General features: G+C 35.1%; 3 protein-coding genes across 7 annotated transcripts in view; 2 read left to right on the forward strand and 1 right to left on the reverse strand.

Moving 5' to 3' along the window:
* Positions 1-12,232, forward strand: part of ralgds (ral guanine nucleotide dissociation stimulator) — a 28,644-nt gene extending 16,412 nt beyond the window's left edge. For all 4 annotated transcript variants that reach the window (XM_051904204.1, XM_051904202.1, XM_051904203.1 and 1 more), the window contains exons 2-17: positions 1,445-1,749; positions 1,836-1,910; positions 2,087-2,280; positions 2,378-2,502; positions 2,903-3,118; positions 3,796-3,899; positions 4,193-4,277; positions 6,528-6,605; positions 6,791-6,877; positions 6,969-7,001; positions 8,146-8,267; positions 8,377-8,647; positions 8,929-9,003; positions 9,096-9,374; positions 9,473-9,587; positions 10,414-12,232. In XM_051904204.1, the coding sequence (XP_051760164.1) occupies positions 1,445-1,749; positions 1,836-1,910; positions 2,087-2,280; positions 2,378-2,502; positions 2,903-3,118; positions 3,796-3,899; positions 4,193-4,277; positions 6,528-6,605; positions 6,791-6,877; positions 6,969-7,001; positions 8,146-8,267; positions 8,377-8,647; positions 8,929-9,003; positions 9,096-9,374; positions 9,473-9,587; positions 10,414-10,589 (2,340 nt within the window). In that variant the 3' untranslated portion in view covers positions 10,590-12,232. The remainder of the gene's footprint in view (positions 1-1,444; positions 1,750-1,835; positions 1,911-2,086; positions 2,281-2,377; positions 2,503-2,902; positions 3,119-3,795; positions 3,900-4,192; positions 4,278-6,527; positions 6,606-6,790; positions 6,878-6,968; positions 7,002-8,145; positions 8,268-8,376; positions 8,648-8,928; positions 9,004-9,095; positions 9,375-9,472; positions 9,588-10,413) is intronic.
* Positions 12,233-13,491: 1,259 nt separating this feature from the next.
* smarcb1a (SWI/SNF related, matrix associated, actin dependent regulator of chromatin, subfamily b, member 1a) lies at positions 13,492-20,259 on the forward strand. 2 transcript variants are annotated; one of them, XM_051903693.1, is made up of 9 exons: positions 13,492-13,680; positions 13,996-14,107; positions 14,242-14,350; positions 15,490-15,627; positions 16,349-16,476; positions 16,595-16,761; positions 18,542-18,732; positions 19,238-19,369; positions 19,604-20,259. In XM_051903693.1, the coding sequence occupies exons 1-9, from the start codon at positions 13,588-13,590 to the stop codon at positions 19,641-19,643; spliced, it is 1,110 nt and encodes a 369-aa protein (XP_051759653.1). In that variant the 5' UTR covers positions 13,492-13,587; the 3' UTR covers positions 19,644-20,259. The 2 variants fall into 2 exon arrangements, with proteins under 2 accessions (XP_051759653.1, XP_051759651.1); XM_051903691.1 differs by having other exon boundaries at positions 13,493-13,680; positions 14,221-14,350.
* On the reverse strand, positions 20,174-24,003 carry derl3 (derlin 3). Its single transcript, XM_051903694.1, has 7 exons — positions 23,572-24,003; positions 23,019-23,084; positions 22,862-22,935; positions 22,588-22,681; positions 21,703-21,898; positions 21,219-21,309; positions 20,174-21,116 (listed from the first exon to the last, which is right to left on the reverse strand). The coding sequence occupies exons 1-7, from the start codon at positions 23,659-23,661 to the stop codon at positions 20,972-20,974; spliced, it is 756 nt and encodes a 251-aa protein (XP_051759654.1). The 5' UTR covers positions 23,662-24,003; the 3' UTR covers positions 20,174-20,971.
* Positions 24,004-25,539: the final 1,536 nt, after the last annotated feature.

The raw sequence follows: 25,539 nt of genomic DNA on the forward strand, positions 1-25,539 counted from the left end.
ATTGCTTCACTTCAAAAGGCCTTTAATAACCCCCTGGAGTCGTGTGGAGTACGTTAATAATGGATGAATGCACTTTCTTGAGCTTCATACTCGTTGGTCCCATTCACTTACATTATAAAGCGTGGATGCGTCAGGATATTTATTAATATAACTCCGATTGTGTTCATCAGAAAGAAGAAAGTCATATACATCTAGGATGGCTTGAGGATCAGTAAAGCTTGGGGTAATTTTAAATTTTAAAGTGAACTAATCCTTTAAAACATTTATATTTTTAGATATGTTTTTATGATAATTTATGACAGATTGTTGGTTGTGGAGAGAATTTAGACTCAAATAAAAGTTTTAGACCTAGTGTTGCTGATTAAATCAATCACAGGTGGCACATATTGCAATGACACTGATGACCAAAACCGTTTGCATCATGCTTCATCCATGCCAATAGATGTCAGTGTAAAGTCTGAGATCTCTGTTGTATCGGGCAGAGAAACTTATCTGCTTAGTGCACATTTAAGATGTGGAGTTAAATGGCTGGGTAAGCCACGTGACAGTGGCTGATAAAGAGCCACACTCTTGGTCTTATGCACTTGGTGTTAAGGCTGTGTGTGGATTAGTAAGGAAATGAGCAGTAATCCCAGTCTCTTTTTTTTAAAGCTCCTGCTGTGCTAGAACTGTATGACCTTGCAAATTCACCAAACAATGCAGTGAGAAGAATAGCACTTATTTGATTAATAAACTGTTATCTTTGCCCTTATTAGATTAATATAGAACTCTCTGTGTGAGACTGAATGGAAGAATCTACCTCTGTAATGATTTATTACATGATTCTCTGGAATATTTGACCATTTTCTACATTGTGCTAGTGCAGTTTTTTTCAAATCAATATTTCATTTCATTATTTTGTTACATTTATTTTGTAAGTAGCTGTGCAATAAGTAAGAAAATGTACAAAAAGCTGGCCATGATCAAAAAACTAATTCTGTCTGGATAATTCTCATCAGATCTCATCATCAATATTTTATTTTTTGTGATAATGACTTGTACATTGTTCCTTAAATATATATACCTAGTTATGTATACCAGTGTTCATAAGTTTGGGGTATAAGTTTTTTTCAGCAAGGATGCATTAAATTGATCAAAAGTGACAGTAAAGACATTTATAATTTTACAAAAGATTTACATGTATCATGGTTTCCACAAAAATATTAAGCAGAACAACTGTTTTCAACATTGATAATAACAAGAAATGTATCTTGAGCAGCAAATCAGCATATTAGAATGATTTCTGCAGGATCATGTGACACTGAAGACTGGAGTAATGGCTGCTGAAAATTCAGCTTTGCCATCACAGGAATAAATTACATTTTAAAATATATTCAAATAGAAGACATGTATAAAATGGATATAGGACAAGAATATTCAATCCTTCTTCCCTCTTTATCTGTAGAGCTCAGTTCAGGAGATCGGAGAAGAGGTAGAGGACGGAGCCATCTATACCATCACGCTCCGAAAGGTTCAACTCCACCAGACGGCCAGTAAGGGGCAGCGATGGCTGGGCGTGGAGACAGACTCCGCCCTTAGTTTGTACGAGACCTGCAAGGGTCGGACCATTAAGGCTGGCACACTGGAGAAACTGGTGGAGTACATGGTTTCGGCTTTCAAAGGGAAGGACTATACATATGTCACTATTTTCCTCTGCACTTACCGAGCTTTCGCCACCACCAAACAAGTGCTGGACCTGCTGCTTAACAGGTAAACAGGTCATCAATCCCTAGTGCTTTTGGAAATATTAAATCATAAACTACAATATACCTAAAATGCATTCTTATCTATCTTAGGTATGCCAAACTGCACGATCAGCCAGTTTCAGGCAAGCCAAAACTCTCTTCAGAGGACCACACAGAACTTAAAAAGTATGTTGTTCAGCTGAACCCAATTAATTTAGCTGCTGTTAAAAGTTGAGGATTTTAGCATATGTTATCAGTCAATATTTATCTGTTATCTGTCATTACATGAAAATAATAATTGGCTCATCTGTATTGCCCATAAATTGAATATTGCTGCATCTTTATTTTTATGTTCATGGCAGTACTGTCTCATCTATCCTGGGTGCATGGCTGGATCAGTATTCTGAGGATTTCTGGAGCCCTCCAGACCATGGATGCCTGCAGAGCCTCATATCCTACTTGGAACTCAACTTCTCTGGATCAGACCTGGAGAGACGGGCCCATAACCTGCTGGAACACTTCCGGCATCGGCAGCAGTCAGAGGTTGAGCTTGAAGGTACAATTTCAGTAAAGATGTAAACAACTGACTCTCTGAACAACTGAAAAATGGCATTTCAAACTGACTGTGTGACAACTTCTCTTATTTTTTGCAGGGGATCTGTGTACCTGCCCCTTTGCCACACCAGAGGAGAGCAGCTTGGAGGATGAATTCTCACCCTCACACTTCATGTCCTTCAGTCCTGCCCTAGTCGCTGAGCAGTTAACAGTCATGGATGCGGTAAGACATCAAGATTTTGTCTAAAAAGTCTAAGTAAACAAGTGGTTGAGGATCTGAGCTGGTAGAGACAAGGTTAGAGGTTAATTTGGTTGCAAAGGAGTAGGAAAACTGAAGTAAGAACAAGGACGGTTCTGCACCACAACCTTTGAACAAGTTACTCAACCCCATGTTGCTTTATGAGGCCTATTTGTGCACAAAGTATATGCTAGTCAGTGGGTTTTTTGGTCAATTTGAAGCATTTAAAGTTTATGGTCAGCTTAGAGAATTAAACCTGAGAAAATCATTTACTTTTCTAAGTCATTAAATACCATAAATGTAAAAAAAGTTGTCCTGCAAAACATTGTAAAGGTTCAAAACGAAATAAACTGGTGAAAGCGACTGAACTCATTGTTTTTCACAGGAGCTGTTTAAGAGGGTTGTTCCCTACCATTGTTTGGGCGGCATATGGTCCCAGCGGGATAAGAAGGGCAAAGAGCACCTGGCACCCACCATCCGTGCCACTGTTGCTCAGTTCAACAGCGTGACCAACTGTGTGATTGCCACCTGCCTGGATAACAGGTCTCTCAGACCCTTTCAAAGAGCGAAGCGCATTGAACACTGGATAGAAGTGGCCAGGGTGAGGCACTACTTTCACTGTTGTTTGTCATGTGATATTGTCAGAGGTGCAAAAATGCAACACGGACTCATTGAAAAAAACATGCCTCTATTTAAATGTTGCCAAAAACATACCTATACATACATTCACTGCAGTTTTTAGCTGAAATGAACACAAGTGGCAGAAAAATGCAAACTTTAATTCCTTTTCATACAAATTATGATTACGGAGGCAGATTATCGATCAATAAAGACTTATTTTTGCCCTGTTCCTTGCACAATACCTCATGTTATGATTATATAAAATGTTATGACCTCGAAACACTTTTATAGTGCATGATTTGTAAAAAAAAAAAAAATAGACTTTGACGTTTTTATCACATAACTAGCTCCATATGTATGTGACATAGTAAACTTGCTTAGTAGCTCACCGGGTCAGTATTGCAATTGCGATGTGAAGCGCATGAATAAATGCTCTAAAAACACGTTGAACACCTAGCAACCGCATAGCAACAACGTGGCAACCACCCATGGCAACATAGCATTGTAGCAACAAGTTTTGCATGGGCTTGGGCCAATAGTTTTGCTGTATTATAGGAACACAAGACTTGTTGTTGTATATACAGGGAATTATTTTATTCTCAAGCAGTCCTTAAGTGTTGTAGTTCATTAACATCTGTTTGTTTGTCTTGCCACCAGAAATGTCGTATCCTGAAGAGCTTCTCCTCTCTAAAAGCCATCCTGTCCGCCTTGCAGAGTAATGCCATCCACAGACTGAGGAGGACCTGGGATGATGTGTCCCGGTAAGAGTCTGACTGGATTTCTGTCAGCAATGATTAGCCACAGTTAACAATAATACGTTAGCATTAGCATTAGCCACTGATTAATAGTAGCATTTCTAGTTTGTGCTAGCTTCTTGTATGTTCAGTCATACAGACCTCTAGTTAAAGCTAAAACAGCTTTATGAAAGACTTATTGTATAGTGAGGCATTTGGAGATAGAGGAGCAGAGGAAATTTAATGCTAGTTAATTACAGTGTTTGGATTTCGCATAGATGTAACAGATTATGACTCAAGCTGTTTTCTTCTGCTTACAGGGAAAGCTATCGCACTTTCCAAGAGCTGTCCGAAATCTTCTCAGATGACAATAATTACTCCCTCAGCAGAGAGCTTCTCATTAAGGTGAGTTAAAAGGTTGTTTAAGGGGTCTGCATGTATTTTGCACATGTACGTCTGCTGTCAAAATGCAGTAATTCCCACACAGGCATCTTAACTTAGAACACCCAGATATGAATAAATTTGTTTTTGTTAACATACTAGTTAACATTAGCTAATGTATTAACTAACAATGAGCAATATTTTTTACAGTATTTATTCTGTCAAATATTAGTTAATAAAAATACAACTAACAAATGTTAGTTCAGTTCATTAATATAAATAGACACATTTAATTATAATAATTTACTAGTAAATGTTGAAATAGATATTAACTAAGATTAGTAAATTCTTTTTCATTGTTAGTTCATGAATGTTATGTAATATATTTAATGTTAACAAAATGGATCCTTATTGTAAAGTGTTTCCAATAAGTAATAAACAATTACGCTTTCAACAATTACATTTTCTCAAAATGGGCCTAAAATTTAAAATAACAAGCCTAATAAGGGATAGTATAGATCCATTTCCAAAAGCACAAGCATAAAATAACATTTGAAAAGTTTTTTAAAAAGTTGTAATTTTTAAGTTGTAATTACTGTATAAAGTATATTCACAGTTTGTGAATTAGAAAATGATTTGTTTTAGCTTTTCATTTTTGTAAAATCATTATTTTTATAATACTGTTTTGATCCATTATCTAATTGCAGTGGTTACTATTTACTATTTTTCACAGTGAAAAATAATAAACCAGTTAGGGACATCATAATTATTAAAATAATTTGATAATTATAATAATAGTACATGGAACTCAACACACAACAATTTTTAATTTTATTTTATGGATAATAACAATTGATATTTCAGTGATATTTTGACCAGTGAACTAGACAATGTCCCCGGTTTTCTTTTAAAAAAATCTAGTCACCTTACGTTAGCAGTCACATGTTCAAACACCCAGCATTTTTCAAATTTTTAAAAGTGCACTGTAAGCTACCAACGTTTGCTGTATCTGTTGCTGGGGGAAGACAGGATGTGGTTATATCAGACTGTCATCCATATGAAAGCTTAGTGACTTACCAGTCCTTTCAGCGCTTGTAAAACCATGTTTCTATAGCAACCACAGGGTAAACAGAAAAGCCATATTCAATTGCACAATATATGCAGCCTGCTGCTCATTGCTCGGCTCTATATGGCCTGCTGAGTTTTGAGACGCCTTTGTTGCACTTTTCACTAGTGGGCATGCTTCTGCGTTTGATAGACATCTTGAAAAGAATCCATTAGTGTTAAAAGCATTATGCAACTTTGAATAGAGTGAATTTTGAACAGTAATTTTGTCCTCAGAAAGAAAATGTATCATAATGTATTGTCCTGAAGACATTGTATTTGACACAAAATCCGTTTATTAAAATGATTTCTGAAGGATTGTGTGACACTGAAGACTGTAAAGGCAAAAAAATTAAATAAAAAGGCTGCTGAAAACTGTTTTGCAATTTTTAAAAACATTAAAATAGAAAACAGTTATATTAAATTGTAATAATATTTGGTAACTTGGTAAGCATAGGAGACTTTTTTCAAAAACTTACACTAAAATTCTGAATGTTAATGAACATTCTCTGAAAATAAGTTTTATCTTGCACAATTGTGCTCCTCAAGTAATTGTATCTTGTTTCAAGGATGTTTTATATTTTACTGAACAAACAAGACAAAAGTAGACCTTGTTGTGGCAACCTGACGTTCCATGACACACAAATGTGACTAAGAAAGCGTGGGGATTAAAAATAGTTTGAGCTGTGTTGATGTTATCTAGATATCTCCACCGCAGAAGTAACTTTCGTAACTTGCCTTGAAAATAGCTGACCTCAATAGAAAGAAACAAAGCATGACGAAAGCTTTCCTTTCCGTACATTCAAACATTAGAGAGCAAACTAGAGCAGAACATTGGAAAGCATCCTTGGTATGTGTGCTGGGGCCATTCTACCATTCATTATGAGGGAATTCCTAGGATGAGGTCATAGGCCTTATGTATGGCCAGATAAACGCCCCTCCTTAATACCAAAGGTCTTCCCCAGGGTGTTGACTTGCACTATCTCTAAATGCCATACAGTTAAACTCCACGTCCATTCTGCGTCATGGTATATCTTGGCAGTGCAGTCTTAAGATTCCACTTTGACATCCTTATCTGCCTTCAGGTTATACTGCTGGCTAATATTGCGTCAATGCAAATGCTTTCCTTTTGAAACTCAAAATGATGATGTGAAACTAATATTGTCACAGGAAGGCACCTCCAAATCTGCCATCGTCGAGATTAACCACAAAGGAGCCCAGAGAAGACACCAGCAGCAAAGAGACATGGTATGTACAGGTATAAATGTCACAGAATGTCAGTTTAAATATATTTATTAAGCAACAGCGCCCTCTTATGGTTAAAACTGGTCAGATATTCAGTTTGTAGAGCTCACGGAAACTGTCCTGAATAGAACGTAAACGGTATGTTTATTGATTTATTTAGTGTATCTCTTCTTCTCGCTGCTGTTTAGGGTGTCGTGCAAGGAACTATTCCATACCTTGGCACTTTTCTGACTGACCTAGTTATGCTGGATACTGCTATGAAAGACCAACTTGAGGTGAGGTGGACAGAGATCAAGAAATGGAGCTCTGTAATATTCTTGTAATTTGAAAATATTCTGTTTTCTAATTTCTGAGTTTTTTTTCTAGGTTGGGCTGATCAACTTTGAAAAGAGAAGGAAGGTGAGTCTTTGCGCACAGAAATTATATTTTATAAAATGTATAATTCCATCCCTGGGTGCTGATTAAGCAATACAATGTTACATTTATGCTAACTAAACTGTAATAATAGCTGCGAAACACCTAGATGTTATTATTGTTTACATATAAGGGACTATATCTTATTGCGGAAGGTTGAATTTGCTATAATATTTTCTAAGAAAATGTATGTCCTCAATATTTTAAATGTGTAGTAACTGTTTCTAAAGCAGTATATTGTAAATAAAGGCAAAGCTAAAGGTCATTGTTAAATCCACAGTATTTCATGGCCTCTTAAACATTATTGGTTAAGTAAAGGCTGGACTAAAGGCCCATTCACACTGAACTATAATGATGTAACTATAATGATGACTATGACAATAATGTTTTAAAAATCATTCTAATTCTATGAAAATAAGCAAGTCCACACTACAGTTATAATTATAACAACACAAAAGAATGATATTGTTGGAATTACTTTCAGAGCGATTTTTGCCAGCTGATGAATGATAAAAACATTGACAGCCAGTCAGAATCCACCTGAGTTTAACGAGCTCAGTGAATTAAAGCAACAGACAACATAACTGAACCACACGCTAATAATAAACAGGATGTTATCATCTGTTGGTGTGGATGCTAATATAGTTAGTTATACTTATCGTTGTCGGTGTTAACGGGTCTTAAGTGGAACAGTTTTATTAAACAATATTAATAAAAAAAACTAAGTAGTGCATTACATCCAACACTGCATGTATTGTTAAGTAATTAATCACTGTAATTTAATTACTTTTCCCTTGAAAAGGAAATTTAATTACAGTTCCTTCTGATGTACAATTTTATATTATTTAATTGAAAGAATTAAAAGATCAGTTCCATGTCTATCCTTGTATTGTTCAACTGGTTGAGGTTGATATGGGATTTAGAAAGTAATTAGTAATAAGTAATGCAATACTTTTTAGAGAGTAATTAGTACAGTAATCTAATTACGCTGTTGAAGATGTAATTAGTAGCTAGTTACCCAACTTACCCAACACTGCATAAATGCATGCATAACTAAAATGCATTCATCATTAAATAAAATGAATAAAAATAAATAAATAAAGTACATAATTTTTGTTTATTTGTTTAGGAATTTGAAGTGATCGCTCAGATCAAGTTGCTGCAGCTGACCTGCAATTATTACAACTTCACCAAAAACCAGCGCTTCACTGACTGGTTCAAGAGAGTGGAGAAACTTACAGAGACTGAGAGGTAAGAAAGAAAAAGTAAATAGGAAGGATATGAAAACAAAAGATTTGAGAGAGATAATGATAGTGACAATTTTAGATATTTACTATCTTTGGTGTCTTTTCTGTTTCAGCTACTCTATGTCCTGTGATATCGAGCCGCCTTCTGAGTCAGTGTGCAAAAAGAACGGGGGCATCATTAAACGCATGAGCGAAGAGTCGGGTTACAGCAGCGCAGGGACGTCACACTCGAAGTCCTTTGAGCAACCACGCTTAAGCCAGTTCAAAGACAGCTTCAAAGATGGAGCAGATTCCCTCAGCCTCACCTCAGTGGGATCCAGCGGCTCAGATGCAGAGGAGACGAGTCTCAGTCTGCTGAACTCCCCTGAATCAGGGAATCGGAGAGTAAGACCATATTGTTTATTTACAGTCCCCATGGTATGCTAAGCAAACGTTGTTTAGATATAGATTTAGATACAGAAAATTCTATATTTGTTGGCAGTAATGCATAATATAGCAGTACCAAAACAATTAGCAATCAAAATTAAAGTTTTTTTTTTTTTTTTAACGTTATCGGCCGATGTTGGATATTGAATTGCTAATGCTCATTTCCCTTATTTTTACATTTTACACTTATTTGAATTAATTAATATAAGTATTAACCTGACTATTGAATCTTTCTCCAGACATCCACACCAACTGTGAAACATTCTACATCAGCCTCAGATACAGGGGAACTTGCGTCTGATTCCTCTTCCAAGGTATTTGCACATTCTTGAGCATATTTTATCATTTAAACTGAATTATTATATTTGATTTTATTAACTTGTTCACTTATTTGTATATTTTCCAGCTCTGGGAGTCGTCCACCCCTTCCTCTTTGGAGGCTTCTGTATCAGGCTTGGGTTTGGAGTCTGGCTGCAGCAGCTCCACCTCATCTTCTTCTTCCTCTTCCTCATCCTCAGTGTCCGCCTCCACTGGGCAGGCCTTCCACTTCCACAAACGGTCGGTCTCTGGTGTCTCTGACTACTCGTCTCTCTCCCTGCCGCTGTACAACCAGCAGGTGAACGACTGCTGCATCATCAGAGTCAGCCTTGACACGGACAACGGCAACATGTACAAGAGCATCCTGGTGAGAGAGAGACATGGATGGGAGATGGACAGAGATATGTGATGAAGGAATGTTGGGGATGTAGTAATGGAATTAATCTTGATGGTCATGTTTTTCAGGTGACTAGCCAGGACAAAACCCCTGGTGTCATTAGGAAAGCCATGGCCAAGCACAACCTGGACAATGACAAGTCAGAAGACTATGAACTATTACAGAGGGTCTCAAAACATAAAGGTAAAAACTTGAAAGAGGAAGTTGGGGCCGGAAATATAGAAGGGCTTGTTTTTTTTAGGGATATATTGGTACATTATCAGTTACAATTAGTTTTTTTTTAATCTATTGGTATCTGATGATTTTTTTTAATAAGCAAATTTCCCTTATTGTTATATTTAAATGACCTTAGCCATCATCTTACGCTCTCTTATAGTTATCTTTAAAAACAACAATAATTTAATTACACTGTAAAATTTGAAATTTAGCAAATCTCAAAATTAATGTCCATTTTTCACACTACACATTATAATGCTATGATGCTTTAAATTCACTTGTAGTTATTAATATGATTAAATTTTATTATTTAAAATAAAATTATTTTAAAATTATTTTAAATGATTTTATATTTAAAAAATAAAATTATTATTTTTTAATTTTTAATTTATTTTATATTTTTATTTATATTATATAAAATTAAATGTTAATATTTTATTATTAGCCATTTATTGATTATCAGCCATAAAATTAAAATAATTATCAACTAATCCGTATCGGACAGAATTTTATTATCAGTATTTTCTCTCATTCTAAAGAGGATTTTATTTGACAAAAAAATTGTCAGAAAAGTTAGATGTCGATATTTTTGTCCAATTTCCAGGAAAAGAAAGCCTGTAGTTTTAAATGTGTATATCTGCTAAAGGTTTAGTCACCTTTTAGGAGTACATTAGCATTTAAATAGTCTCAAATCTAATGCACATTGACTAAAAGCTGCAAAACTCCAATTCTGACTCTGATGAGATTTCGATGTGCAAATTAAGCTTCTAACCATCTTTTTTTCCCCCCACAGAACTCAGAATCCCAGATAATGGAAACGTTTTCTACGCCATGAACTCATCTGCCAACTACGACTTCTTGCTGAGGAAGCGAGGTGCCCCCAAAACCTGCCGCTCGAAGAGCTCCCCAAGCCTGACTCTACCACGCATGAAGCAGAAAGGGTTCAAAATACCCAAGGGCTTCTTCTGAAAGCCTGAAACTGTTGGATTTTATCAAGAGTCACTTTATTAACCCCCCACAGTATTATCTGGATCTTTTATCCAATGGATTTGTTGCGTTATTGAGCTGCTTGTTTCTTACAGGGAGCCATTCCTGTATTTCCTGTCCCTACGGGCTATGCGACAGGCACAGGAGGAACACTGTAGTTCTTACAAGGTTTGCCTTAAGACTGCACATGAGAGCCACACTGTGTGTGAGAAGCATTTACCAAATGCAGTCATTCATGCATGAGCACACTAAACAAAAACATTTCGAGCACTTTAGAACGGTCCTTAAAGCAAGAGATTTGTGGAGAGCTGGTCCTTGGTCCTTTTCAAATTCAAAATGGGTTTTCTTTTGATTCACCTTTAAACAGGCTCTCCCTTCGGACTCAATAGCAAAATTTGCTATCACAGTCTCTCAGAAATTAGGACTGCTCATGGTATGACTACAGTATTACATGTACAGTACAAACGATGTAAAGTGTATAGTTTTTTCTTTGCTTTTTGCTCTTTTACATAACAGTTTTGACTGTTGCTGCTGCCAGTTTAGCTTGCCTGTTTTCCCAGAACTGATTAAAGCCCGAAATGAACCTTTCCGGCAATATTCACATCACTCGAGACTGAAGGATTCTCTATTGACTGCCAAGTGACTTGGTTACCTTCCTGAGGAGGGTGTCACATAGTCACAATTGAGCATGAGGAGATGACAGATTTGACGTGCAGGATTTACGTTGTCATTTATGGTTATTTAATAACCATACATAATATTATTAATGTGTAATGCATATAGAATGCAAATGTTGTCATCCATGTCTATATATCAATGCCAAAGCCGTTCTCTTTATTTGCAGCTGGCCTCTCTCTGTGTTTCACATAATAGAACGCTGTAACTTTACAGAAAGGCTTTTTTGTACCAAACACTGTGAGTGGCTTCACCCTGCTAAGCCTTTTTGCATTGTGAACAATATCAATGAGTGCTTTCTTACCATGTGGTCTAGTATGATGAGCAGAAAATTTGAGGGGATTTTGTTCCCATCAGGAGAGATTTCCAGATGTTTACTCAGCCAGAGGTGAATGTTAGTGTGAGTGTGTGTGTTTTGAGAGGAATTTATATTGTAGTATGATGAAAGAAGCTCACCAAGTGTTTCTGCTACTATGCCAACTATATAACTGGAACAAAGTATAGATTGTGCTTAATTTATGATTTATGAAAAGATCAAAATGCATAGAGAAAATATATGCCAGTAGTGAGGATTCCACTGTTATAAATTTCTCCTTGTCAAACATGCTGTTAGGAAGCTACGAACATCAATTAAAATGTTACTGCCTGCAGCTTGTCACTCAACACATGTGCCATATCCAGACTTGATTTTGTATTTGGTTTTGTCCCCTTTTTTACCCTCTTTGTATGTCTATATCTAACTCTGAATGTTAATGTCAAAGTTTGAATGTTGAATTCCAGTTTGTGCCATTGCCCCATTTTTATTTATTTATATGTTTATAATTGTTTTATTTATAATTTTACTGTTGTGAAGATAAATTAATAAATGCACCTTTGTATGTACAATAAAGCACTACATTTTTTAAGAACTTACAAATAAATGTGGGGCTGCTGAGACCCCAGTACTTGAAGTTTATGTTTTGTTTTCATTTCACCCACATAAGCCACATGTCTCATATACAGACATATTCAGATATGTGGGATCCAAAGTCTGAGACCACTAGTAAAAATAATATTGAAATAAATAATTATATATATATATATGATATATATAATTAAAATATCAAATAATTTGTGGAGCTCACAAACTTAAAGTCTTTATAGCTTTTTATTCAAAGAGTATATAATTACTCTCGGTCTATGTACAATCTTACTACATCAATAATATTATTATTATTAAAGTAAAAATAACTCATCTTTTGTACAAAGAGTTTATATGATCGATATCACAAATTTGCTTCTTTGATTAGTGTCTTACAAATTGTACAGAATCATTATAGGAAACAACCTTACTTTGAAAAAACTTTTCCTATAAAATTTAGTTCCTTTATCTAAAGAAAATATGTCAGATAGCCAAATATGGCATCAACATCAATAAAGAAATTAAATATCAATAAAGATATTAATCACTTATAAATTAATACAGGTATTCATTCATTTTTTAAGCCAAAATGGTAAATCACACAATAAAATGAAATGAAATAAAATAGAATAGACTGAAAAGTGGAAATAGTTATAAATTCATTTTGCTATGGATATTTTGAATTACAATTTCAATGGATTTGTCTTGGCATTTCTCAGAGGTTGTGATCTTTTTTGATAGACCTTTAAAAATCATAAAAGCTTGTGGTCTTGCCATTTCTTTCAATAGAACAAAAGCTTTAAATTACATTTTCATAAGATTTGAATCAAGAGGAGCAGATAGAATTCTGCTGTGTTTCATTTTTAGTAAATAAACATTAACATTATTATTAATATAAAAAAATCAGTATTAATATATATTAATATAAATTAGATATATTAATATAAATTATATATATTAATATAAATTATATAATATATATATAATATTATTTGTGGAGCTCACAAACTTTATAGTCTTTATAGCTTTTTATTCAAAGAGTATATAATTGCTCTCGGTCTATGTACAACCTTACTACAGTCAACAACCATAAAATTAAATTTTTTATTAGCCTAAACTTGCATTCATGAAACTGAAATTTGGTCAAAAATATAGCTAAATTAATTAAATAAAAGCACTTTTCATCCACGTTAGAATATTCAGCGCAGTACATTTTCCAGTACATTACATTTTCCAATAAAAATGAGAGAGGTATTGAGCACTAAATATTTTACTAGATAAATTCCTGTATTTCACACTGAATCTTCTGCTGTTTCCTAAATGTTGTAGAGTCCGCATACGTCATTTTCCTGCGCCACACAGGTCGGCGCTCGCTACTCATGTTTAGCGGAACGAGTTGCGCTAATGTTCAACATGGCTCTAAGCAAAACATACGGACAAAAACCTATTAAATTCCAACTGGAAGAGGATGGAGAATTTTACATGATTGGATCAGAGGTTTGTAATTAAACGCACCAATCATTTTAACGAGGTTTTATGTATATGAACCGCATATTGTTTTGCATTGGGTGCTAATACGTTAGCTAGCTGGCTAAGATTGTTTTCGTTTGTGATAAGATCGATAAGTGGTTAAATAATTGGTGATTCCTTGAACTGAATCAGTCCCAGAGATTTTACTCATGATGTAGTTGTATTATACACAATACTAGATTACCACAGTCCAGAGATGAACAGTACAGTCACTGACAGAACTGGCTATGGCTATTTATTTAGTCAATCCTTAATTATTTTCCGTTATGTTTCTGTATTTAGGTGGGAAATTACCTGCGTATGTTCAGAGGGTCTTTATATAAGCGCTACCCGTCACTTTCAAGAAGATTAGCGACAGTAGAGGAGAGAAAGAAGATAGTAGCATCATCTCACGGTAAGTGTTGAATTCACTGTAAACATTTGGTAAGAGATATGAGGACTAGGTTAAAAGTAAGCTGGAAATGGCACTTTCTATCTTACAGTATAAGCAATGTTTTGTTGTGTTAGATCACGGTTACACCACTTTAGCCACCAGTGTGACGCTGCTGAAGGCCTCAGAAGTAGAAGAGATATTTGAGGGACATGACGAGAAGTACAAGGCTGTGTCAATCAGCACTGAACCTCCAGCTTATCTCAGGTAAACCATTTTTCACCTTTGATAATGCAGTGCAGTCACACTTGCTTCAAGTTCGAACGTGCTCATTTCAGAGGTTTCTTCTTCATAATACAAATTACCATTACATTTGTCATAATTGGTCATTTTTATACTCTTATTACATTATATAGGTTGAACCAATCGTTCATTAAAGGGTTAGTTCACCCAAAAATGAAAATTCTGTCATCAATTCCTCACTCTCATGTTGTTCCAAACCCATAAGACTTTTGTGTTTATTTGAAACACAAATGAAGATATTTTTAATGAAATCTGAAAGATTTCTGTTCCTCCGTTGAAAATGTATATTCACCCAAAATTCAGATAGTTATTTTATGATCTTTTTGTGAACTTTTTGGAGTTTTGGGTAAATATAATTTCAGTGGACAGACTTTTCATTTTTGGGTGAACTATGCCAAGTACTTTAGCTTCTTCCTTCCTCCGTTGTTGCTGGAGATAAAAATTATATTTATATAAATATCTCAATTTATGGATGAGATTTTTTTTTTTTTTTTTTTTTTTTTTTTTTTCCATTTCAACAAACAGCCCAAAAGGAACAATCGTATTTAATCATTTTTATGCACCAGTATTTCAATACATAAATATTAACCACATATGTTTTTAACTAAAACATTTGGTAACACTTTAGTATAGGGAACATGTATTCACTATTAACTACGACTTTTTCCTCAATAAATTCCTAATTTACTGCTTATTAATAGTTAGAAAGTTAGTTGTTAGGTTTAGGTATTGGGTAGGATTAAGATTGTAGAATAAGGTCATGCAGAATAAGGCATTAATATATGGTTAATAATTACTAATAAACAGCCAATATTCTAGTAATATGCATGCTAATAAGCAACTAGTTAAAGAAACCCTAAAATAAAGTGTTACCAAACATTTTAATAGGAAAATGCCACACAGAGACTTGTAAATATTTTTGTGTGATGATGAAATTAGTCTAATGATACACTATTTAGTAGACTTAGTGACCAAATAAAAAGTGCATTAAATCATCATAGTAATTTTGTCACCCACAAATTCATTATTAATGTTTGTTTTGTCCAGCCTTAGTTGTTGCATGACAGCACATCTGCTTTTTTAACCTACGGTTTTCTTCACAGGGAGCAGAAAGCCAAGAGAAACAGTCAGTGGGTTCCCACTCTTCCCAACAGTTCCCATCACTTAGACGCTGTGCCTTGCTCCACTACGATTAACCGCAACCGACTGGGCCGTGACAAAAAGAGGACTTTCCCCCTCTGGTGAGACTTCACTTTTAAAAAAAAAAAAAAAAAATCTTTCAATCTCATATTGTTGAGCTGTGCATCACAGTTCATTAAGTGACAGACTCGATTTTTCGTCCACGTTTTAATTTAAAGTCCGCATGAATCGGAAGTTGTAATAGTCTTCCTTCCCTTTTGTGACGCATCCGAGTAAAACGGCTTCTCAAACAAGAGAAAAATGTAGGGCGGGACTTGATTTTGTCCATGGGGAATTGGTTAGATGGTTGTGGTTTGCTATTGGTGGATCTCATGTGAGTGACCTGCCCTCACACACACCAGTAAAAACATCATCGGAGAAGAAATGTCGCTGCAAGAAGGGGAAGTTATTTTGATTAAAGATTACAAGAGCATGTAAATTTAAAAAAAGTAATGATGTGCATGGATAAATCATTTATAATAAATACCGCAATATTCCATAAAAAATAAGAATTGTCAATTTTGATTTCATGGTTGGTGACATTAAACAGTAATCCTCTATTATGCAGCACTTTGTTTGTCAAAAAGGAATTGTTCAAGTTTTAAAATTTAATTTAACCATTAAAACAGAATCCAGAAAAAATTAAAATGGAAAACAGAAGTTGGGGAAAAATACAATGGATATCAGGGAAAAAAATAAACACAGGTTTCATAGGGTTTGCTTACTCATTTCACTGGTTTCATTTTCTTATTGTATTTGACCTCTGGATACGTGCTACTACAGCTTTGATGATCACGACCCTGCTGTCATTCATGAGAATGCCACCCAGCCTGAGATCCTGGTGCCCATCCGACTGGACATGGAGATTGACGGGCAGAAACTGCGTGATGCTTTCACATGGAACATGAATGGTAGATTGTCCCTTACACAGTTCCTGAGCAGCATTCATTGAAGTTAATGTTTTTTGTTTTGTTTTTGTTACGCATTACACAATATCCTGAACTCTCATATTTTTTACTGACCTGATAGAAAAGCTAATGACTCCAGAGATGTTTGCTGAAATCCTTTGTGACGATCTGGACCTGAGCCCACTGACCTTTGTTCCAGCCATTGCCTCGGCCATCAGACAGCAGATAGAGTCCTACCCCACAGACAGCATACTGGATGAGCAGATGGACCAGAGAGTCATCATCAAGGTACATGTGTTATTCTGTCAGGTCACCTTGATTTCAGTAATCCCATCTTTTAATGTCAGATCTCATTACTCTAGCAAAATTATTTTGGCAAATCTGGTGTATCATCGAAATATAAGATTGAAAACAACAAGTTCTTATTTATGTGAATCTTTGGTGCAAAGATAAATGTGACATTTATTTAAAGGTGCACTATGTAACTTTTTTTTGTTCAGTCAATACACCATCAATCCTTTTCCGAAGCGTGTTTTTGTCTTACCCTGATTCACCATGTTATAAGTGTTTATATTTTAGACCTTGCGTAATGGTTTTTGTGGAAAATTGCCTACTTTGCGTCACTCGCCCGTGCGTGAATAGAGATATGTAAATAGAGAAAAGTTGCTCTGGCTACTTTGATGCAAGTATTCATTCATCCACAGAGTCGAAGCACAACCAAAACATTGGGTCTCATTTACTAATAATTGCATGGATTTTTTCGTATTTGTACGCACAGGAGAACTTCTCACGAAAAATCTCCGCCTAATTCACAACACATGCGTACACACATGAATTTGTTCTTTAACCTCGTTCTTATTTTAGTGAATTTAAAGTATTCTAAATGAGCGGCTGCGTGCACTAAGTTAGTCATTTGCATAAAACACACCCAAACTATGTCCATATAAGGGCTTTCTGCACACGCTTTTCTAACAGGCTTACGTCACTCTCGTCAGACATGCCGCTGTTTAAAGACGTGCTCTCGCCTGATCCTCGAGCAGTGCCAAGCATGTCATTCTCACCAGTTCTCACAATAAACACCTTTCATATAGACCCAGATTACAGACCTCTCATGAGCCAGCTGTACATATGCATATATTTGCGTTATTCAGAGCAGCTGAACATAATCACTGTATATGATGACGTATTTAAGATTAAATTGTATTATTACTAATATATAATAATTATAATAGTAGTAGTATAATAATTTTATTATAATTTTATTATATATGGATTATATAATACAATTAATGTAACATACTTTAATATAATTATAGTTTTGTTAGGATGAAATTTCATATTTATATAACTTCTTAACACGATTATAAGACCATACAGAGTAAGTGCTTTTTTTGCGTACAAGTGCTTTCAGTTGTTCCTATATTTTTTTCGTAAATTTAGAATGATTTTTAGTAGAAATTTTTGGGGAATCGTGATTTGTTCTTAAAATCGTACCTACGCATGTTTCGTGAACACATTTGTGCGTGCGTACGCAAGCATGCTTAGTGAATGAGACCCAATGTTCTTCTGCAAAATGCATGCAGTTTGGTTTTTTAACCGCTAGAGGGCCAAAAGTTACATGGTGTACATTTAGAAAAAAAAAATGTATGTGTATGTTAGTGTGTAATTTGTGTGTGTAAAATGTAATTCATTCCTGATCTTTCAGAAATCATTCTAATATGAGATTTGGTGCTCAAGAAGCATTTATTGTTGTCAGGGTTGAAAACGGTTTAATAACTGTTTTAGTAAGTGCTTAATATTTTTTTTGGAAACTGTGATACATTTTTTTCAGGATTCTTAATAAATACAAAATTCAAAAGAGCAGTATTTATTTGAAATAGAAATCTTTTTGTGACATTATAAATGTCTTTATTTCAAAGAAATAAAAAAAAATCTTACAAACCCCAAACTTTTAAATGGTATGTATAAAATATATACATACATAAAATATTATTATTATTATTATTCAATTGCATAAAAAACAGATTATGTTCTTGGTTTTTGAATGCTGTTGTTTTTATCTCTGTAGTTAAACATCCATGTTGGGAACATATCTCTGGTGGACCAGTTTGAATGGGACATGTCTGAGAAGGAGAACTCTCCTGAGAAGTTTGCTCTGAAGCTGTGCTCTGAGCTGGGCCTGGGCGGAGAGTTTGTCACCACTATCGCATACAGCATACGTGGCCAGCTCAGCTGGCATCAGAGGACCTACGCTTTCAGGTACAGACTCGCACACAAGTCCACTTTATCACAGTCCTGGCCGAGCATGAATCCTTTTAAAGCTTTTTCACTGCATAAGATAAAATGTGGTAAAAATTGAAGTTATTGTATTGCTGTATGTTGATAAAACACAAAGTAACATCCCCATATTATTACACAGATTTTTTTTTGAGTTTGACTTTAAAATGTTGCTCCTCTTTATGTGATAAAGAGCATAGGAGTGTTCACAGTTTTCCAGTGTGAACTTTTTCCCAAGTTGGACATATTTTCAGACTATGTCTCATGTCTGTGGCATTACAAAACTCATTAGAAGGGTCATGTTTTTCCTCTGGGTGGAAGACATGATGTTTTGTACTAATAATTCTAAGGTTCTGATCTAGTGATGGGAGGATGATTCATTTAAATTTTAAAATCATTCAGCCCAGTTTTGTGAACCTTTTTAATTGAAAAATATCTGACTCAAAAGAACTTTGGATTTAAGCTGCTATGTTTTCTGTTTTTGTAGTGAGAACCCTCTCCCCACGGTGGAGATTGCCATCCGAAACACAGGCGATGCTGACCAGTGGTGTCCACTGCTGGAGACACTGACAGATGCTGAGATGGAGAAAAAGATCAGGGACCAGGACAGAAACACAAGGTAAGAGAATTAACTGCCTCACTTAAGATACCATTTTATCCTTATAGCAGACGTGTACCAAACTACAGAGGCAAGCCATATATCAATGACAATCTATTATTGCTCTAAGACCAATAATATTTGCTCTGCAGTTTCAGCACAGAAATAATAATGTATTCATAATTTGGAGATTTGGGGGGTGTTTGTGACCATTCCAGTACTGAGTCATATCAAACTTTTTCCTGTGTATTTCAGGCGGATGAGACGACTTGCAAACACAGCCCCAGCATGGTGAAGATAACAGCCCTCTCCCACAACTATGTAAATCTGAATAGGAAATGCCAATAGAGCTACAACCCAGCATTACTGACATAAAAACATAGAGACATTCCATTGGCCAGTCCAGATCCAGTCCCTCCAGATCAGAGTAACTTAATGTGAACTACAGCAACATCTGCTCCAGTCTGGCCTAGTCAAAGCCCGTGTCGTGACCTTCCCCTGTACCCAATATCTGTCTGTTCAGAGACAGACGGTCTCTGTCTTGAAATGTTGAATTTTATGGTATCTTTATTTGTCTTGTTTTGTGTTTGTGTATAGATGCCATTTTGTAAACATAATGTGCTTTTAAATAAAATTAAGATAAAAAAAAATCTTGTTTGTTCCAAAAAGCTTGCAAAATACTTTCAAGGAGATTCTTGCTTCAGGGTGAAATGAAATAAGAGTCAGTATTGTGTTCTGAACTAGCAAACTAAAGTGCTTTAGATATGGATAAAAAAATAATATGAGCCATGTTCTTTTTTTAAAGCAGAAAATCCAGCAACCAGATGGCAAAAATGAAAATTTTATTCATCAGTCTTCAGACAAACAAGTTTGTATTTATATTTAAATAAACAAAAGTCTCCTTGCACATATATACATGGTTTTTAAGAAGTGTAATTTTTTTCTGAAGCACAAACTCTTCTGGACAGTTTGTTTCACCACACAAAGCCTTTTGTATTTTGCAATGGTGCTGTCCTCACAAAGACCAAAGGCTTGAAAATGCCTAGTCTGCAGTTCAATTTGGCATTTCAGATAGTCGGCACATTTGTGAATGTCTACCTGCATCACCGCTCACTGTGTTGTGGGAAAAGAGATATGCCACAGTATTGTACCCAAGAAAATACCCTCTTGTGGTGTCCGCACTCCCTCCAAAATGATGGATTAGTTTGGTAGGTTGAATGGTTTCTCTTTAAACTCCAACGCTGCCAGCCACCACTACTTTGTAATATTCACAAAACAGAATTTGACGAGAAAACGGCAATTGTTTCAAACCATGTGGTGTGAAGTAAAACAGAAAGGCATTGTTCTTCCAGAACAAAATAACAAAGGAAAACTTGTTTTGTGATGTGCATGGCACTGAATGCAAAATTTGGATCCATTTATTTTTGTACACAGGCACTACAGTGACTGTAGTCTCCATCTTTCCTGGATCCACAGTGGACTGTGTACTAAAGTGTCGTCCCTTTCACAAGAAGTGTCATCAAAATATTCTGACTTACAGAACTTAGATATAAACTTTCCCAACTAAAACAAGTAGGACTTAAAAAGTAAGACAACATTGCTGTCATAGTGGTACTGAATCCTTCAGTTGTCTTCTCCTTGTGGATCCTCCTCATTTTGACCTTGGCCAGTATCTTCTACACCTTGTCCATTCCAGGATATCCCACTCTGATCTTCTGGAAGGGGGGCGTAATTCGGATCTTCTTGAGGCGCGTCAAACAGAACTCGACTGCAAAACGTGAATGAATATTTCCAATTTAGCTTGTTTCTTGTGTTGAAGCCAAACAAATAATAAAAAGAAAAAACTTAGAATATTTATAGTCATACTTACAAAATTCCTGGAGTGGCAAGAAGCTTTCTGCCTCCTGGCTGGTTAGGAAATACATCCTCCAGGAAGTAGTAGATGTGTCCTACAGCAATCCCTACACACACACACTAAATACATTATGCTCGGCCATTATACAAAAGTAAATACGTACATTTGTAATGTTACACAAGATTTCTATTTCAAATAAATGCTGTTCTTTTGAACTTTCTATTCATCAAAGATTCCTGACAAAAGTATCATGGTTTCCAGAAAATATGTGACTGAAGATTGGAGTAATGATGCTGAAAATGTATCTTTGCCATCACAGGAATACATTACATTTTAAATATATTCATATTAAAATCAGTTATTTTAAATTGTAAGAACATTTTACAATATGTCTTGGTGAGCATTTTTTGGAAGGGATTTAAAGTGCATTATTTCATAGATTTGTTTATGCAACATCACATCAAAAGTCATGAGGATTTCAGGACAAAAGTTAACATACCCAGGAGATCAATAACTATGGAGTTGCCCAATAACAATGAGAATCCCATGAGCACCCAGGGAAGGAATGGGGCCTGGAAGTTGAGAAGGCCAAAGAAGTTCATGCGGATGTAAGGATTCCTTCTACTCCAGACATAAACCAGCATGATAGTGAAAGCCTGTCCTAAAAAGAACAGGTTGGCAAACAGACCAAAGAGCTACAGATACTGAAGTTAAAGAAAAACAGAAGTCTAAACTTCATTCATTACTATAACTAAATAACATGAAAAGAATAAACTTCATATTTACATGTCTTCAACCAGTGGAAATTCTGAGATAAAACGTCATAATTATTACATAAATTTTTAGTTTTTTAAAATTTATATTATGACAGTCATAAATCTGGTTTTTGATTTTTATGAAATAAAGAGTCATAATTATGACAAAAGTTGAAATTATGAGTCATAATTATCACAGTCAAAACTGACAAAAAGTCATTTATAAGATTAAAATTTTTTTTTTTACTTTTATCCAGCAAGGACACATTAAATTGACAGTAAAGACATTTATAACAAGGTTTCTATTTTAAATAAATGCTGTTCTTTTGAACTTTCTATTCATCAAAGAATCTTGAAGAAAATGTATCATGGTTTCCACAAAAAAATACTAAGTAGCGCAAAAACTTTTGGTAACACTTTAGTCTAGGGTCCAGTTCACACTATTAACTAGTTGCTTATTAGCATGCATATTACTAGTATATTGGCTGTTTATTAGTACTTATAAAGCACATAATGCCTTATTCTGCATGACCATAATTCATTCTACATCCTTAATCCTACCCAATACCTAAATGAAGAGATGAGACGCATGCTTGGCTGTTCTTAATGTGATAAATGTTGAAGGATACAGTCATAAGAACACCACCGAACAGGAACATGTAGACAAAATCTGCCGTTCGCCCCCGGAAGGAGCCTTCCTCCAGCATTCGGCAGTAACGATATCTGCTCAGTCAAGGATGTAAACTCAGATGACCTACAGCACAGCTGCACAGGAGCCAATGGCTGTTATGCAAAGCAAACACACTGTGAAACTGTTAATGTGTTTTTGTGTACACACTTCCTGAACATTTCACAGAAAACCAACCAACAGAGAGAAATATTCATATTGATCAAAAAGGATACAGAAAAATCATGTTGAACAAGAAACTGAATCCAAGAGGTCCAAAAAACAAGAAGTTTGTGATCAGTCGCCATATCTACATAAGGGAAGAAAGGAGAGATACATGAATATCAAAACAAAAAACAGGTGTCATAAATGCAGCAATGTTTGGGAACTAACCTGGTATTTCTTTAATATAAGGTCAGGATTAAAATAGAGTTGAAATGGTGTGATGAACTCCAGTTGCTGTAATACACAAAATAATGTCAAGCAAGTTAGTGGCCATGAAAAATTTAAATAATCTCTTAATTTGTGTGATTTTTAGGTAGTTGACAGTGCTGTAATACATAACAATACAACACAAAAAGTGAAGTTACAGCACCTAAAATAAAATACACCACGCACATACAAAAAAAAAAAAAAAAAAAAAAAAAAAAAAAAAATATATATATATATATATATATATATATATATATATAAAAAATATAATGTAAACAAAATATAAATATTTAATTACATTATATATTAAAATAAAAGCTTAATATTAAAAAAATACCTACACACAAACAAAATATATATATTTTTTTATTAAGGGTGTTGTGTCTTTAAGCATTTACACTGACGTTGAATCTTTATGTGGGGAAGACAACGATTTTGAAGATATACTGACTTACTGCCATCAGTATGTGATGCTACAGTTGTACAGAAATATAAATAAACACAGGTTACTTACCACAGCTGCAGTTGTCAGGACGCATGCAGTGGTATATGCTCGCGTCACGGCCGGGATCTGCATGTACTCTTGAGTGACGCTGTTTGCCATAATGTTTCTCCGGCGTATCTAAACTCCTCTGAACACTTTCACTGTGTATCCGTAGGGTCAGCTATCTCAAATCACATTTCAATACATTGACGCTAACAAACAACAGATCGGCTCAGTGTGGATAGGCTATATGCCTCGATAGATCCATGTCCACGTTAAGTGTTAGCTTTAACTGTTTGTTTTTAAATCGTTCGTAATGTTTGCGTTTGGATATGAGTGTTTTAACAGGGGCGGAGTGAGACATTCAGGCTTCAGCAGTCGCTTCAGCACCTCCACGTGTTTGTAAGCAAAACTCCCTTGTTCTTCCGTGGACCAATGTGATTGCACGGTTTCACTGACGTCACATCAATGGATATTGGTTTAAAGGATTATTTCACTTTCAAATGAAAATTACCCCAAGCTTTACCCACCCTCAAGCCATCCTAGGTGTATATGACTTCTTTCAGATGAACACAATCGGAGTTATATTAATAAATATCCTGATGCATCTAAGCTTTATAATGGTATTGAACGGGACCAACGAGTATAAAGCTCAAGAAAGTGCATGCAAAACGTACTTCACGCGGTTAATAAAGGCCTTCTGAAGCGAAGCGATGCGTTTGTGTAAGAAAAATATTCATATTTAACAAGTTATAAAGTAAAATATTGATGCAAAAACTTGAGGCAATGAGATCCAGGCAGTCCAGCAATGATTATGTCAGAGATCAAATTAAAATTAAAATTTATTAAAAATTATAGAGACAAACAAATTAAGTAATTAATAGTTAATAATAAAATCCAGAGTATTGTATCTAATAGATGAAGAGTAAAGATCAGAGTATAGGGAAAGAAGGAACAAAATTATTAAGACATTTGCAGAATGAAATGAGAGGTAGAAGAGATACGAGAAGCAAAAAGAGCAAAGAAAAAGCCAAACTATCAAAGACCCAGTCTGTTTTATACCATAAGCATAGGAAAACTTACATCCCACTCAAACTTATGTTTTGGTCCAATAAGAAAAGGTCAAACAGACTTTATGTCATAGTGTGTGTAACGGTTAGGTCAGAGTGACTGGTCAAATGTCTGAGTGACTAGTCAAAACACCCTTAAGAGAATATTGCAGATCTTGCAATATCTCATGTCTGAAGAAATGGAAACAGACATATTTTCATACAAAGGTACATCAAGTTCAAATGAGCATCTAATTCTGAAAACATCATCGCTTCTGCAGTACTTGGCAGGCGTCCAATATCTAACCACAAACGTGTCAACATGACCTGTCACATTGGAACACTTTTAAGAACAATTGAATATAGCAAGCATACATCTCTTAAAGATAAAAGAAGAATAACCATAAAGGAGTACAATAAAGAGTAAATACGATGAGGATTAATATATGGAGTAGAAGTACATGAATATATGAAATCAATGTAATATTGATAAATCATAAGCCATAAATGATTAACATGAAATATGAATGAAATGCATGAATGTGAATATTGACCATTTTGGATGCACCAAATATCTAGCTTCCGCCAGACCGCCTTCCGTATTTAACTTAGTAAGAAAGCGTAACTGATGTCGCATCGCATCAGTTAAGCTTTTTTCATAAGTTGAATAGGGTGTAGGACGTAGCATAAGCATTTTGAACTGCGAGAGGCATTACACTTTCTTCGTAAGTTGAATACGGAAAGTGGTCTGGTGGAAGCTAGATATTTTACTTTATAACTTTTTAAATATTTATAATTTTCTTACACAAATGCATCGCTTTACTTTTGAAAGCGGAGTACGTTTTGCTTTGGATGGATGTACTTTCTTGAGTTTCATACTCATACTAGTCCCGTTCACTGCCATTATAAAGCTTAGATGCATCATGATATTATATTTATTAATATAACT

The sequence above is a fragment of the Ctenopharyngodon idella genome, chromosome 8 (genome assembly GCF_019924925.1).
Source record: "Ctenopharyngodon idella isolate HZGC_01 chromosome 8, HZGC01, whole genome shotgun sequence".
In the NCBI taxonomy this organism is placed as follows: domain Eukaryota; kingdom Metazoa; phylum Chordata; class Actinopteri; order Cypriniformes; family Xenocyprididae; genus Ctenopharyngodon; species Ctenopharyngodon idella.